This window comes from Saccopteryx bilineata, chromosome 8 (assembly GCF_036850765.1).
Source record: "Saccopteryx bilineata isolate mSacBil1 chromosome 8, mSacBil1_pri_phased_curated, whole genome shotgun sequence".
Lineage (NCBI taxonomy): Eukaryota > Metazoa > Chordata > Mammalia > Chiroptera > Emballonuridae > Saccopteryx > Saccopteryx bilineata.
Window position 1 is genome coordinate 37,445,528 of NC_089497.1, and position 15,195 is coordinate 37,460,722.

Below are 15,195 nucleotides of genomic sequence, written 5' to 3' on the forward strand. Positions count from 1 at the left end.
CATCCCAGAATCTCAAAGATGGTTCAACATATGTAAAACAGTTAATGTAATACACCATATCAACAAAACAAAGAACAAAAACCACATGATCTTATCAATAGATGCAGAAAAGGCATTTGATAAAATACAACACAACTTTATGTTTAAGACACTCAACAAAATGGGTATAGAAGGAAAATATCTCAACATGATAAAGGCCATATATGATAAACCATCAGCCAACATCACATTAAATGACATAAAACTGAGGACTTTCCCTCTTAAATCAGGAACAAGACAGGGTTGCCCACTCTCTCCACTCTTATTTAATGTGGTGCTTAGAAGTTCTGGCCAAAGCAATCAGACAAGAGAAAGAAATAAAAGGCATCCATATCGGAAAAGAAGAAGTAAAGGTATCACTTTTTGCAGATGATATGATCCTATACATCGAAAACCCAAAGGACTCCACAAAAAGATTACTAGAAACAATAAACCAATACAGTAAGGTCACAGGATACAAAATTAACATACAAAAGTCCATAGCCTTCCTATATGCCAACAATGAAATATTAGAAAATGAACTCAAAAAAATAATCCCCTTCACGATTGCAACAAAAAATATAAAATACCTAGGAATAAACATAACAAAGAATGTAACCTATATAACGTTATATAGGTCATTATAGGACCTATATAACGAAAACTACAAAGCATTGTTAAGAGAAATCAAAAAAGACACAATGAAATGGAAAAATATTCCTTGTTCTTGGTTAGAAAGAATAAATATAATCAAAATGGCCATATTACCCAAAGCAATTTATAAATTTAAGGCAATTCCCATCAAAATTCCTATGACATTTTTTAAAGAAATGGAACAAAAAATCATCAGATTTATATGGAACTATAAAAAACCCCAAATAGCCAAAGCAATCCTAAGGAAAAAGAATGAAGCTGGGGGCATTACAATACCTGACTTCAAACTATATTATAGGGCCACGACAATCAAAACAGCATGGTATTGGCAGAAAAATAGACACTCAGACCAATGGAACAGAATAGAAAGCCCAGAAATAAAACCACATATATATGGTCAAATAATTTTTGATAAAGGAGCCAACAACACACAATGGAGAAAAGAAAACCTCTTCAACAAATGGTGCTGGGAAAACTGGAAAGCCACATGCAAAAGAATGAAACTCGACTACAGCTTGTCCCCATGCACTAAAATTAATTCAAAATGGATCAAAGGCCTAAATATGAGACCTGAAACAATAAAGTACATAGAAGAAGACATAGGTACTAAACTCATGGACCTAGGTTTTAAAGAACATTTTATGAATTTGACTCCAAAGCAAGAGAAGTGAAGGCAAAGATAAATGAATGGGACTACATCAGACTAAGAAGTTTTTGCTCAGCAAAAGAAACTGACAACAAAATAAACAGACAGCCAACTAAATGGGAATTTTCAAACAATAGCTCAGATAAGGGCCTAATATCCAAAATATACAAAGAACTCATAAAACTCAACAACAAACAAACAAACAATCCAATAAAAAAAATGGGAAAAGGACATGAACAGACACTTCTCCCAGGAAGAAATACAAATGGCCAACAGATATATGAAAAGATGCTCATCTTCATTAGTTATTAGAGAAATGCAAATCAAAACTACAATGAGATAATACCACCTCACACCTGTTAGATTAGCTATTATCAACAAGACAGGTAATAGCAAGTGTTGGAGAGGCTGTGGAGAAAAAGGAACTCTCATTCACTGTTGTGGGACTGTAAAGTAGTACAACCATTATGGAAGAAAGTATGATGGTTCCTCAAAAAACTGAAAATAGAACTACCTTATGACGCAACAATCCCTCTACTGGGTATATACCCCCAAAACTCAGAAACATTGATACGTAAAGACACATGTAGCCCCATGTTCATTGCAGCATTGTTCACAGTGGCCAAGACATGGAAACAACCAAAAAGCCCTTCAATAGAAGACTGGATAAAGAAGATGTGGCACATATACACTATGGAATACTACTCAGCCATAAGAAATGATGACATCGGATATTTACAACAAAATGGTAGGAACTTGATAACATTATACGGAGTGAAATAAGTAAATCAGAAAAAAACAAGAACTACATGATTCCATACATTGGTGGGACATAAAAACGAGACTAAGAGACATGGACAAGAGTGTGGTGGTTACCAGGGGTGGGGGGAGGGAGGACGCAGGACAGAAGGAGGGAGAAGGGAAGGGGAGGGGAAGGGGCACAAAGAAAACTAGATAGAGGGTGACGGAGGACAATCTGACTCTAGGCGATGGGTATGCAACATAGTTGAATGACAAGATAACCTGGAGATGTTTTCTTTGAACATATGTACCCTGATTTATTAATGTCACCCCATAACATTAATAAAAATTTATTAAAAAAAAAAAAAGATTGTCCCAAGGTTAAATGTTCTTGAGTTTTTCTGTTTCCTTATGTAGAACATTTGTAATTTCTCATTGCTTGTTGATAAGGCTCAGATCCCTCCCTCAATTCTATTAGTTAGAGAATAATCTACTTAATTTGGGATTTTTTTTTTATGTCCAGATACTGTCAGGAAGGCATGTTAAGACACCATATGAGTAGTTTATGATTGGCCTCCGGATAATTACAACTCAAATAGCAATGCTTTAGGCCAGGGATTTTCAATCTTTTTCACCTCATGACACACAATAAACTAATTATTAAAATTCTGTGGCACACCAAAAAATATGTGTTTTGTTGATCTGACAAAAAAGTAGGTATAATTTTGATTCATTCACACCTGATGGCTAATGTTGTGCTGGCTGTTGTCATTTTTCTATTTGACCATTCACAGGAAAAGAATTCAGTGCCCCTGACTAAATAGTCAGGTATTGCATGTTTTAAATATTATTTCGGCACCCCAGTGTGCCTGCAATGGTACATCCATTGAAAATTGCTGCTTTAGATCATAAATTGTCCAAATACAAAGATAAGAGTGTAAAAAAAGACAAACTTTCTGATAATTACGCTTGTTTTTTATAGGATATTATAGGGTGTTATACCTCTTTGTTATGCAGTTGGAAAAGAAGTCAAAGGACATTGGAGAAGTGGATTGTGGGCAGTGAATCATTTGTAAAATCTACAAGGAAGTATTCATCCAAGTTGGGACAGAAATAGGGCTCAACTCACTGCCATGGGGCTGGCAGGCTACCTGAGGTCAGTGATGTAGGCAAAGGTTCTGAGAATGGGTCATCTCCTCTGTATCAGCCTGCCGCTCTGAATGCTTTAGTGACAGGGAGAGGGGTTAGAGACTGTTACAGCCTTACTACATATGCCCTCTGTGACCCATTACTGTCTAGCTTTTGCCCCAACACTTGCCTTCACCTTCTTTTTCAGAGGTCATAAGTGACTTTCTAATTCTGAACGCAAGGCTTTCCCAACCTAGCATTTGACATTTCTGACCATTCCCACATCTCTAGGTTTCTCTGACACTGTGCTATTCTTATTCAAATCGTCTTTCTTTCTTGTTCCCATACACACAATTTGCTCCATCGTTACTTATGTCACTATTCATCCCAGCGGGCACCTTAAAAAACAAACAGACTTGGAACGTTGATGAAAGAAGTGAAAAAAGTTGTGAATTCCAGAGTCAGTGATCTTTACCACCAGCAACTGGTTTACTCTGATTTACTCAGTTTGTCATTAAATCTTTGATAGTAAGTGGAGAAGCTTCTTAATGATGAATGTGTTCTCCCAAGGTTATCATCTCCTACTACAGGTTCTTACCTAACTATTAGAGAAAATATTCATTATTTGGTTAAACTGAGAACCTAGTCATTCCTGAGATAAAATAACGACTCTTTTACCTTTCCATCTGTTGTCTCAACAATTATTTTGCCATCATCTCCAGTCCCTTTAACCTCGGCCTCAATGTAAGCATTCTTGCTGTCACGAATCCAGCACTTCTTCTTCTCTATAGAGAAAAAGGATGGATTACACGTAATATATGTTAGACACTTTCATACTGACAGGTGTGATTTTGTTTCTGCTAACTATGCGTGTTGACCTGTAATCACCAATACAAGTAATTTCAGTATTCAATAAAATCATGAAAGACCATCCTGAAAACACACCCACACAAGGACTCCTCAGGAACAAGAAACATCTCGGCAAGCAGAAGCTGGGAACATCCTACACCATTTTGGTACCAGAAAGTTACCTGCCTGAACCTTACCGACTCCTCCCAACCCCTGGTGCTCTGACCTTCCCAGCTCCCTTCCAAAAGACTTCACTCAGAAAAGTCTGGGTACAACTAATAAAAACTTAGGTTAGTGGTCATGTGTGTCCTTCAGGATTTCTTCAGACCTCAGTTTTAATTTTTGAATGAAAGCCTGCCAAGAGAATTTCATGGTAGAATCGGAGGGGAAGGTTGAAGGCAGAGAATGTGGTCACTTTTGTCATGCAGCATAACTGGTTCATATCATTTTTCCCCATACATTATTCTCCTCTCCTCCCTCTCCTTATGCCCATGACCCATCCCTAAGCAAAGCCGCCCTCCCTAAAGCGATTAACCAATAAGAGATTTTTGGTAAAATGAGCCAGAACTCTTATAAACACCTGAGGCAGCTTCACAAGTTCTTCCCCACCCGAGGCTGATAGCCAGGGAAGATGAATACAAAAAAAACAGACTTTTAAAGCCAAGTGAGTCTTACCAGAAGCTCACAGAAGTCTTCTGTAACAGCTTCTCAAGTAGGTAGAGGTGTGGCGAGAGGAGAGCGTTTGGCTGGAAGCGGGAAGAGCTGAACCCATGGCACAAGTGCTGCCCGGCTGCAACCACGGTGGCAATGCCAACCTGGTCACCGCCAGCCCTGACACATGACTCACAAGAGCTAGGGAGGCCCGAGGCGGAAGGACAGGGCCCTCAGCAGAGACCCTCCCCAGGGGTGGGGAGATGGACATAGGGACAGAGTGTGTAAGGAGGAGGGGAAGTTGGCCGGCACTCACCCTGACTTCTGCTGAGCTTGTTTCGCTCACTACTTTCTCGCCATCCCCTTGCTCCCTTCCCTGTTTTCCTGACTGCAGCTAATTCACCACTGAAGCTGCTAGGCCAGAGGAGTTTTATATTCCTGTTTGACTGAGTCTGCATTTGCTTCTACTTGTCCTTTGCATTTTAAATTCTGGGTTTGCATTGTATTTCTTCTTTTGGTCTCTTTTTTGCAAAAACAGAATTTGCGTTGTGTTATTTCTTTTTTTTTTTTTTTTTCTTTTTTTTTCTTCATTTTTCTCAAGCTGGAAACGGGGAGAGACAGTCAGACAGACTCCCGCATGCGCCCGACCGGGATCCACCCGGCACGCCCACCAGGGGCAACGCTCTGCCCACCAGGGGGCGATGCTCTGCCCATCCTGGGCGTCGCCATGTTGCGACCAGAGCCACTCTAGCGCCTGAGGTAGGGGCCACAGAGCCATCCCCAGCGCCCGGGCCATCTTTGCTCCAATGGAGCCTTGGCTGTGGGAGGGGAAGAGAGAGACAGAGAGGAAAGTGCGGCGGAGGGGTGGAGAAGCAAATGGGCGCTTCTCCTGTGTGCCCTGGCCGGGAATCGAACCTGGGTCCTCCGCACACTAGGCCGACGCTCTACCGCTGAGCCAACCGGCCAGGGCGCGTTGTGTTATTTCTATGAAAATGGGCTTGTTTATGAAAAGCACCTATTTAGCATACATTTTGTGTATTTAAGGTAAATATACTGTATTTTAAACCAAATATTATCACTTGAAAAAAAACCAGGGATATCACCTGGCACAGATTCCCCCCTCCCCTACTTTTTGATTTTTTTAGAGAAAGAACCAAAGAAAAGAGATTAAGAGAGTCCTCCAACCTGACCAGGTGGTGGCACAGTGGATAGAGCATTAGACTGGGACACGGAGGACCCAGGTTCGAAGCCCTGAGGTCACCAGCTTGGGTGCAGACTCATCTGGTTTTAGCAAGGCTCACCAGCTTGAGCCCAAGATCGCTGGCTTGAACAAGGGGTCACTCGCTCTGCTGTAGCCCCCCCCCCACTCAAGGCACTATGAGAAAGCAATCAATAAACTAAGGTGCCACAATGAAGAATCGATGCTTCTCTCATCTCTCTCCCTTCCTGTCTGTCTGTCTCCCTATCTGTCCTTATTTCTGTCTCTCTCTGTCTCTGTCACAAAAGTGAGTCCTCCATAGTCCCATAGCTAATTAGTGGCAGGCATTAGAATAACAAGTCTAGAAATTCAATAACCTTCCTCTTAAATCAGAACTCTTCCAGTACAACATTACAACATGCTTCCTTACCTCACACACTTAGCTTTTTTTCCCTCCACTGTTTCTCTCAAGCATAGGGGTCATCACGGGCCTCTTAATTAGCGATTGTTTTTATCATCCCTGGAAACAGTAGGAGAGAAGAACTTTTGAAGAACCCTCACCTATCTGAGGCCCTGTCCCTGACATGGATGTTTTTAACAATGAAGTAAATAAATTCAGCTAACTTTCACTTTTTTGCCTTCATAAATAATTGCAGAGATGGAAATGGAGAAAAGAATGAATTTGAAACAGGAAACCTGGATTTTAGTGTGTCCATAAAAGTCATGCTGCACTTTTTTTGTTGTTTTGTTTTTGTTTTATTTTTACAGGGACAGAGAGAGAGTCAGAGAGAGGGATAGACAGGGACAGACAGACAGGAATGGAGAGAGATGAGAAGCATCAATCATCAGTTTTTCATTGTGAGACCTTCATTGTTCATTGATTGCTTTCTCATATGTGACTTGACTGTGGACCTTCAGCAGACCGAGTAACCCCTTGCTCAAGCCAGCGACCTTGGTTATAAGCTGGTGAGCTTTTGCTCAAACCAGATGAGCCCGTGCTCAAGCTGGCAACCTCGGGGTCTCGAACCTGGGTCCTCTGTATCCCAGTCTGACGCTCTATCCACTGCGCCACCACCTGGTCAGGGTTTGTTTTTGTTTTTTGGGTTTTTTTTTCATACATGGTGCACTTTTGACCGGTAACAGGAAAGCAACAAAAGATGATAGAAATGTGAAATCTGCACCGAATAAAAGGAAAACTCTCCCAGTTTCATACCTATTTAGTGCAGTTCGATGTGGGCTCACGCACAGATTTTTTAGGGCTCCTTAGGTAGCTATCCCGTATAGCCTCTACAGACTCGTCACTGATGGCCTACCAGAACGGGGTTTCTCCACCAAACTGCCGGTTTCCTTCACCTGCTTATCCCACTGAGTAATGTTATTCCTATGTGGTGGCGCTTCGTTATAAACGCGCCGATATTCACGTTGCACTTTGGTCACGGATTCGAATTTAGCGAGCCACAGAACACTGAATTTTCCTCTGTACCATCCACATCTCGACTGACATGGCTGTGGGCTGCTCCGCTGTATACACCGTGTTACATCATCATCTGTGCATGCGCACATGCTGCCACATCATCCTATAGAAACTGGGAGGGTTTTCCTTTTATTTGGTGCAGATTTCACATTTCTGTCATCTTTTGTTGCTTTCCTGTGACTGGTCAAAAGTGCACCATGACTTTACAGACACACTGTAGTCCTGACTTTCCTAGTAACAGGTACAAAGAATGGTCTCATTTCTTTGGGCCTTAGTTTTCTCATCTGTATATTCAGGAGGTTTGTATATAAGATTATGTATTTTTAGATGATTAAATATCTTTCCCAATATAATGGTAACATGTTTATTGGAGAAAAAAAGTAGAGAAATGTATGAAGTTATTTTTTAAATCACCTGTGATGAAACACAGAAAACTACTATTATCTATGTGAAGCATTACTTTCAAGTCTTTCTTCTAGGATAATGATCAGAATTGGAGCAATACTTTACTCAGTTTTGTAGGGGCTTTTTGTGGGGGGTTTTGGTGTTTGGTTTTTTTGTTGGTTTGTTTTTTTTTTGAGAGAGAGTGACAGAGAGTGACAGATGGGAACAGACAGACTAGAAGGGGGAGAAATGAGAAGCATCAGTTCTTCATTGCGGCACCTTAGTTGTTCACTGATTGTTTTCTCATATATGCCTTGACTGGGAGGCTACAGCAGAGCGAGTGACCCCTTGCTCAAGCCAGCGACCTTGGGCTCAAGCCAGTGACCTTGGGCTTCAAGCAGGAACCTTTGGACTCAAGCTAGCAACCATGTGGTCATGTCTATGATCCCCGCTCAAGCCAGCGACACCGTGCTCAAGCTGGTGAGCCCGCGCTCAAGCTGGTGAGCCCGCACTCAAGCTGGTGAGTCCGCGCTCAAGCCGGCGACCTCAGGGTTTTGCACTAGGTTCTCTGCCTCCCAGTCCAATGCTCTATCCACTGGTCCGGCTCAGGTTTATAGTTATTTTTAAGTAGCTTATTTACCTGTTCTTTTATAAAAATCATTTACATTTGGCTTTGGGATGGTATTTTGTCTTTATCTCTAAAAGCTTACTTCCTCCCTGACACCCAGCAATTCTAGTTCTCTTTCCCAGTCATCACCCTATTGCACTGTGTTTGTTTTTCTTATTTATTGTCTCCTTTGGTCCTGATAGAGGCAGGTAGGCAGAGTACGTATTATTATACGGTTTGACAGATGAGGAAATCGAGGCTCGGTAAGAAGCGATTTGCTCCAATTACACAGCTAGAGAACACGAAGGTCAGGAAATTGAAACTCAAGACTACTTGTCATATATGCTTATCACACTGCTTTCACTTGGCCTGAGTTCAAAAGAGCATACTTAGTTGTCTACCAGCCCAGGGGGATGAAAACTTTTGCTGACTCTGGTCCTTTTTGCTGCCAGTGCATTTTTTTATGAGAAATGATCATTTGGCCAAAAAAAAAAAAAAAAATTAATTAAAAATTATGTGGTTGTTATATTTTAAGTAATTATTTAGAGTGCCGAGTCTACGAAATGTATCATTCAATTATGATAGTGCTGTGGCTCGATTTTTGTTTTCCCTCCGGCATCGCTATGGGCTTGTCCTTTGTTATCTAACTACCTGAAATGAGCGTCTGCGAGACCGGTTCTGACCTCCGGCATAGTTCTGTTACTGCGTTTGATGTGATGGATTATAATTAGCTCCTCTAAAATGCAATCACAGCAATGAAATGCTATGACTGGAAACTGGGAACCGATCCAGAGCTGGTCTATGATGGAAATATAATGTCCTACATAACTGGCTTGAATTCTAATTGGCCCTATTAAAGCCTGATGTTGACTAATGTTGAGTACTAGAACAATGTCCAGTCAGTATTTATGTTGCACTATTGAATAATTTTGGAATTAAGATATGTAGGTGGCTTGATGCTTGATTACACTGTGAATCTGACTCCAAATCTTCAATTATCTGAAATTCAGAAGATGACCATGCAGTGCAGACATAGAAAAGGAGAGGGAAGAATATATCATTTATTTAGAGATTTCCTTGTAGCGTTTAGCCTTTATCTTGAGGCTAAATCCTCATTAACCTTTGTTTTTTCCCTGTAACTACCAAGACATTATTATTAATCAGGGTGGTGAGCAAGGCTCCTAATTATCTTTTGTTTAGTGTTGGCTGAGGGGTCCTGCTGACCTAGAAGACAGCCAGAGGGCCAACTTCCAGCTTCAGTAAATTCTGAAGAGGGCCAGGCCAGAGACAGCTTCTATTTTCCCTGCCGTCCAGAGTCTTTGCGTTTTTTCTTTACCGTGAACAAGCCTAGCCTACGGTCCAAGTCTCGGTTTCCTCTCTCTACTGTGGCATTCACTGACAACAAGGAAGTTCCTGAGAAAGGCTTTCTCTGGAGTCACTCTGCAGATGGCTGTCTTATAATAGTGCTTCCCGGAAGAGAAATCATGTTTTAGGGCCAAGTAAGCAGACCCTGCAGCTGGGCCGCCGCCCAGCACTCTGCAGACCTTCACCATCACCCTGGACACCCTGAGCTCCTCAGTGGCTCAGTCAGAGGTTGCTAGAGACAGATTTCTCCTCCAGCACATAAGTCAGACTCCAGAACTGACAGTTCCTCTCAACCAATCAAACATCTCAGTTGCCACCTGGAAGCTGTGAAATAAAGCGAGGCCAGCAGCCAGCATGAGTCTTACCTTCGAAGGCCGGCGCCTGTACTGGAAGCAGCTTGGCCTCGCTGGCTCTGAGGAAGGTCCCGGCCTCTCCGAGCTCTGACAGGTCCATCCTTCTTAAAGTGAGGCACCCGGAAGCTTACCTAAAGGTGAAATGAAAGCGTTCACTCTGCAGAAGGTAGGTAGGGGGGAAAAGGGAAACGAGGCATCAGGCATTAAAATGAGAAACCATTCACTATAAATAGACCAAAAAGGGTTAAGTCTTTCTTTTTTTAAAAAAAAAAAATTCCATCAATTTGAGAGAGAGAGAGAGAGAGAGAGAGAGAGAGAGAGAAGCATCAACTCGCTGTTCCACTTTGTGGTTCCATTTAGTTGTTCACTCATTGGTTGTTTCCCATCTGTGCCTGACCAGGGATAGAACCCGCTACCTCGGCCCACGGGTACCACACTCCATCCACTGAGCAACCTGGCCAGGCCCTAAATCTTCTCTTTAACTACCTCTATTCTTCCTCTCTCTCTCTGTCATGTCTCAAGTGTATGACCAAACTGGACTCAAGAACATCTGACCTAAGCAGGGCCAATTTATCCACTAGGCATGGTGCCTATGGCCACGATACCGGGAGGGGCCCATGGAAATATTTTAATTTTTTTTATTAATTCACAAATATTTTATTTCATATAATTTTCTAAAATCTCTATCTAAATAGTTGCATCTCATTTACAACTTGGAACTCAACAACATTGTCTATCAAGAGTAACTCAATATGAAGAGGTTCAAGAATATATCTGAAAATTGATATATTTTATAAGGTGGTTAACCTTATTAAGTATACATAAAACACATGCTCTCACACACAATGTGGAAATACTAGAACCCATGGTACAATAGTTAGTTAAGTAATCTAAGTCTTGCATAGAGTAGCATACAAGAAATGAAGTTTCAAAGGTTTTAGAACCAAGGATAAATTATTTTCAGAGATGGGCTTCTATGTCTTCACTTATAATTTCTTTTAAAACCAGAAAAAGTTATGAATATAATATATATATATTATATTAATGAATCCAGCCTAGGTTATACCAATTAGTTTTTATTATCAACCCAGTTGTAAAATCTAATTCTGTGTGTGTGTGTGTGTGTGTGTGTGTGTGTGTGTGTGTGTGAAAGAAGGGGCTCACAAAGATAAAACTGCCTCAAAGCATCATGGGCCCTGAACCACAGACTTCTGAAGGTGGCAGGCAGGAGAGTGGGCCAGATGGAGAAATGCCAAGTTGGGGACTCTAGGTCTCTTGCTACGAATGAAGGAAGGGCTGGCAGGTATCTGGGTGCATCCAGGTAGACGGAGCATTGAAGCCAGATGATGGTGACTGAGGAGAGAGGTTATTAAACAGATGTTCGACATCAGTGAGTAAAGCAATGAGAAAGTATCCCAGCAGAGATGAGTGGCTGGGAGCAGACAGAATACAAAACCACTGGCAGACAGACACTTAGGAAGCTGGTCTAGGCTAGCAGTGGGCGAACACGTGCTGGAGGCTGACGCAGGTTGTGTGGTGAGAGGAGAGAGTGGGTATGAGTTCAGGAGTTCCTGGGCACAAACATTTCCCGCCTTGGAGGGACTGGGTTACTAGGAACGCCATCAGAGCTAAAGTCATTGAGCACTCACTCTACATCAAACACTTTACTTATTTCATCTTTAATCTTCACACTTTACATTTGATAACCTGGAGGAGGAGAAATGGCATCTGGGCCACAATAATTCAAAATGAGAGGTTATTTTCTGCAATTGACAAAAAAAGTCTTAGGCTCTGTCCTCTTCTGCTCAAACCTGCACAGCAAACATTACTAGCCCCGTGTTACGATGAGAAGGTGGAGAAGGCCTGGCCAAGGTGGCTTAACTCCAGTGCCCCACTAAAGGGCTGCTCAGCTCCAGGGCCTGCCCCTCCCAAATGAACTGTAGTCACTTTCTCTCTTACATGGGGGTGATCGTTACCCCTAAGAAAGTACTACCTTTCACTACACTTAATCTACTCTTGTCCTCTTTTGATGTGTCTAGTGATACTATTTCTAGGATCTAAGGAGTGTGGTTTAAAGCAAAGACTAGCGGTCCAGTCTAAGAGTTTTATCTCTGCCTGAAAATAGCCATGCGCCTTGTAGGAAATGCCTTACCCTCCCTTGGTTCAGTTTCGTCACCTACACAATGCAAGGACTCGTCGTAATCTACAGGGACATTTTCCAAGATAGACGGGAGGAGAGTTACTCAAAAGAAGCATGTGAGCAAACGTCCAGACATAGCACTGAGGGTAACATTTCCCAGGAGAAAAAGATAAAATTGACCTTTCTGCAGGTGAGCATTCATAATAATAATAAGAAGAATAACAACAATAAAAACAACACTTGAATGTATAGAATGGAGCAAAATGAAAGAAAGTTCTGAAAGTCAGGCACAGAAACTTAGAAATAGATTGCAGGAAATATCATAGACTCTGGGCTGGGACCCAAGGGTAGCAAGATTTTAGGAAGATGGTTCTGGCAGAATATTTAAGGTGGATTGAAACAAGGAGAAGCTGTAGTCAGGGAGATGAGTTGTGAGTTCATATTTGTGAGAGAACTGCACTGTATCCTCCTCTTCTCACTATGTGTGGCTTCCTGGTGGCTTGTAGTCAGCAGACAGAGAGGCTCAGGAAGCAGATTTGGATAAATATGTGGGGGTGTGTATTGTACAAATTTCCTGGAAGAGTACCTCAGACACGGGTACCTCGGCAGTGGGAACAGGATGTGGGTGGGAGGAGGAGACAGCTACCTTTCACTTCATACCGTTACAGTCTGCTTCCATTTGTGGCATGTGCACGTTTTTTTAACAGGTTTTTAAAAGTAGTTCTCATTATAATATTCAAGGATAGAATGATCACATCAAAACACAAAGAACACAGCTGTGCAAATCTCTGCTAGTCTGGACGACTTAGCATATTTAAAGGCAGGCAGGAGACAGTAAGTGCAGAAAGCAGCACCAGGTAGGAGGAAACAGCCTGTGCCAGGAGTAGAGAGGCACAACTGTTCCGAGATCCGTTCCTGAGGCCCAGAGAATGACCCCCCTGGGCAAAGGAAGGATCAGGGTCCTCCTAGGAGGAAACAGCCTGTGCCAGGAGTAGAGAGGCACAACTGTTCCGAGATCTGTTCCTGAGGCCCAGAGAATGACCCCCCTGGGCAAAGGAAGGATCAGCATCCTCCTTCCTCCCTGGCCTCCTCCTGCAGCCATTAACCCAATGCCCCTACCATCCTCTGGGCCCCTTTCGTTTCAAGTTACACACGTGGCTTTAGAAATGTATAGAGTAACACACCTGTCGCAGAACAGTCATATCAACACCTTAAAATAGAAAATGAAAGAGCCCAAACTCCCCCAAAAAGTGAACAAAAATGGACCTTGGCAGCAAAATAGAGAGGAGGTATATTTTAATCAGGATAGAAACACATAGATGAATACGGAACTCTTTTAGAGTAATTCTTTTAGAAGGATATGTCAATCTATATATTGAGAGACAATTCCATTTGAGGCTGGTATTTTGGCACAGTTTTGTTAGGAGACTCTGAGACCTTCTGTGAACTTTTATCCACTAGTAAATACAAATATATCAAAGAGGCAGAAGAGAGAAGGAGCAGGACTGGAACCCTAGCAGAGGAGAGGAAGGGACAGACACCGCACTGTCTCCACCTTGCTGTGCCGTCCTCATATCCGGCCCCAGTGGTCCCCTTGTCAGTGTTACTGGGATGATCAGGCTCTGAGAGTCAGACAGCTACACTCATGTGTGTGGTGACCATAGTATTGATTACCCAAACCTGGACATATTTTTTTCATACTGGGACACTGTTAAGAGTGAAAAGGGTTGCTGTTAATAATTAAACCTGGGCAACAGACGTAATCTGACATCACCCCAGGCAAACAGAGACACATGGACACCCCAGCCATAAGAGAATTAATGACTTGGAATGACAGTTTATGAATCAGCAACAAAAGTGCACCTTCCTGGTAACTATAAAGTTCAGATTACTTGTCTCCAATATTCCCAGGGTACATGGACAACACTACTATCAGGAAGTTGAACTCAGAGAGAGGCCTGAGATACTGACATGCATTGTCATTTTGTTTGTATTCCAACTAAACGACTCCTCCTGTTCTGTTCTAACACCCACTTTTTCAGTTCTCTATGAACCACCACTCTTCCGTCTGCACTGACATGATGCAATGTCCAGAATTAAATCTATCTTAGTGACCTAGTTAGCAAGGTAAAGATGAGGAGTGGGAAGGCCTCCCGTGGAAGAGACAGCTGGGATGTGAGCTTTTCACCCTGACCCAGAAAGGATCATGTTGGTCCGAATCTAGCTGCCCCTGATAGGAAATAAATGAATGCCTGCCATGTGAGCGATGACATCAGCTTAGGTGACCGATCCTCTTGGTAACTGGGATCTGAAGCATTTCCCAAGACTTGGGATTTCAATGCTCAGACTAGGTAAGTCTCAGGCAAGCTGGGACAAATTGGTCATCTTATGTTTAAGTCTAGAGCATTGAGTTATTTTAAGAATAAAATCTCTAGTTTAAAAATTAGCTATTTTTATGCTGATTGTATTTCTGAGCTTCTCTCTTCCCAGGTATTTTGTAAATAGCTTTTTGAAAATGTCCGTTTATTCTCTCATTAAAATAAATTTATTGCCCAGCTATAATTGCCCACGTGGACTGGGGGTGGGGTGTATGCAATGATGGACATGATAAACACACTCTGTCCTTTTAAAAGTGATAGATTGGGATTGTGTTGTATATATATTGGGGGAGGTTCTTTCTGTCTTAAAATATGGTGGCTGCATATTAAGCAGATTTGAACAACAAAAAGAATCCCCACACCCTGGGGAGGGGCGGTGGTGGTCATGTGGCAGAGATCAGAATGAGGCAGCCTGGGGGAACCGTGAAAGCCTGGGGGAGAGGCGAGTTTGTGCAGCTGGAACTCCAGCTCACCACTCAGCTAGAAACATAGACTTGTTATGTGTTTCTTGATACAGAAGCCATTTCGTCACATTGTTCTTTCAGAGGCTCCTTCACACCCTCACCCTCCTCTGCTTGACACGCCAATGGAAGGGGTCCCATGTTTGAC

At 42.3% G+C, this 15,195-nt stretch overlaps 1 protein-coding gene across 1 annotated transcript in view; it reads right to left on the minus strand.

Moving 5' to 3' along the window:
- The window catches only part of MYH15 (myosin heavy chain 15), a 173,044-nt gene extending 162,845 nt beyond the window's left edge, over nt 1-10,199 (minus strand). The window contains exons 1-2 of the mRNA XM_066241634.1: nt 10,081-10,199; nt 3,866-3,972 (exon numbers count right to left, since the gene is read on the minus strand). Of these exons, the coding sequence (XP_066097731.1) occupies nt 3,866-3,972; nt 10,081-10,168 (195 nt within the window). The 5' untranslated portion in view covers nt 10,169-10,199. The remainder of the gene's footprint in view (nt 1-3,865; nt 3,973-10,080) is intronic.
- Nucleotides 10,200-15,195: the final 4,996 nt, after the last annotated feature.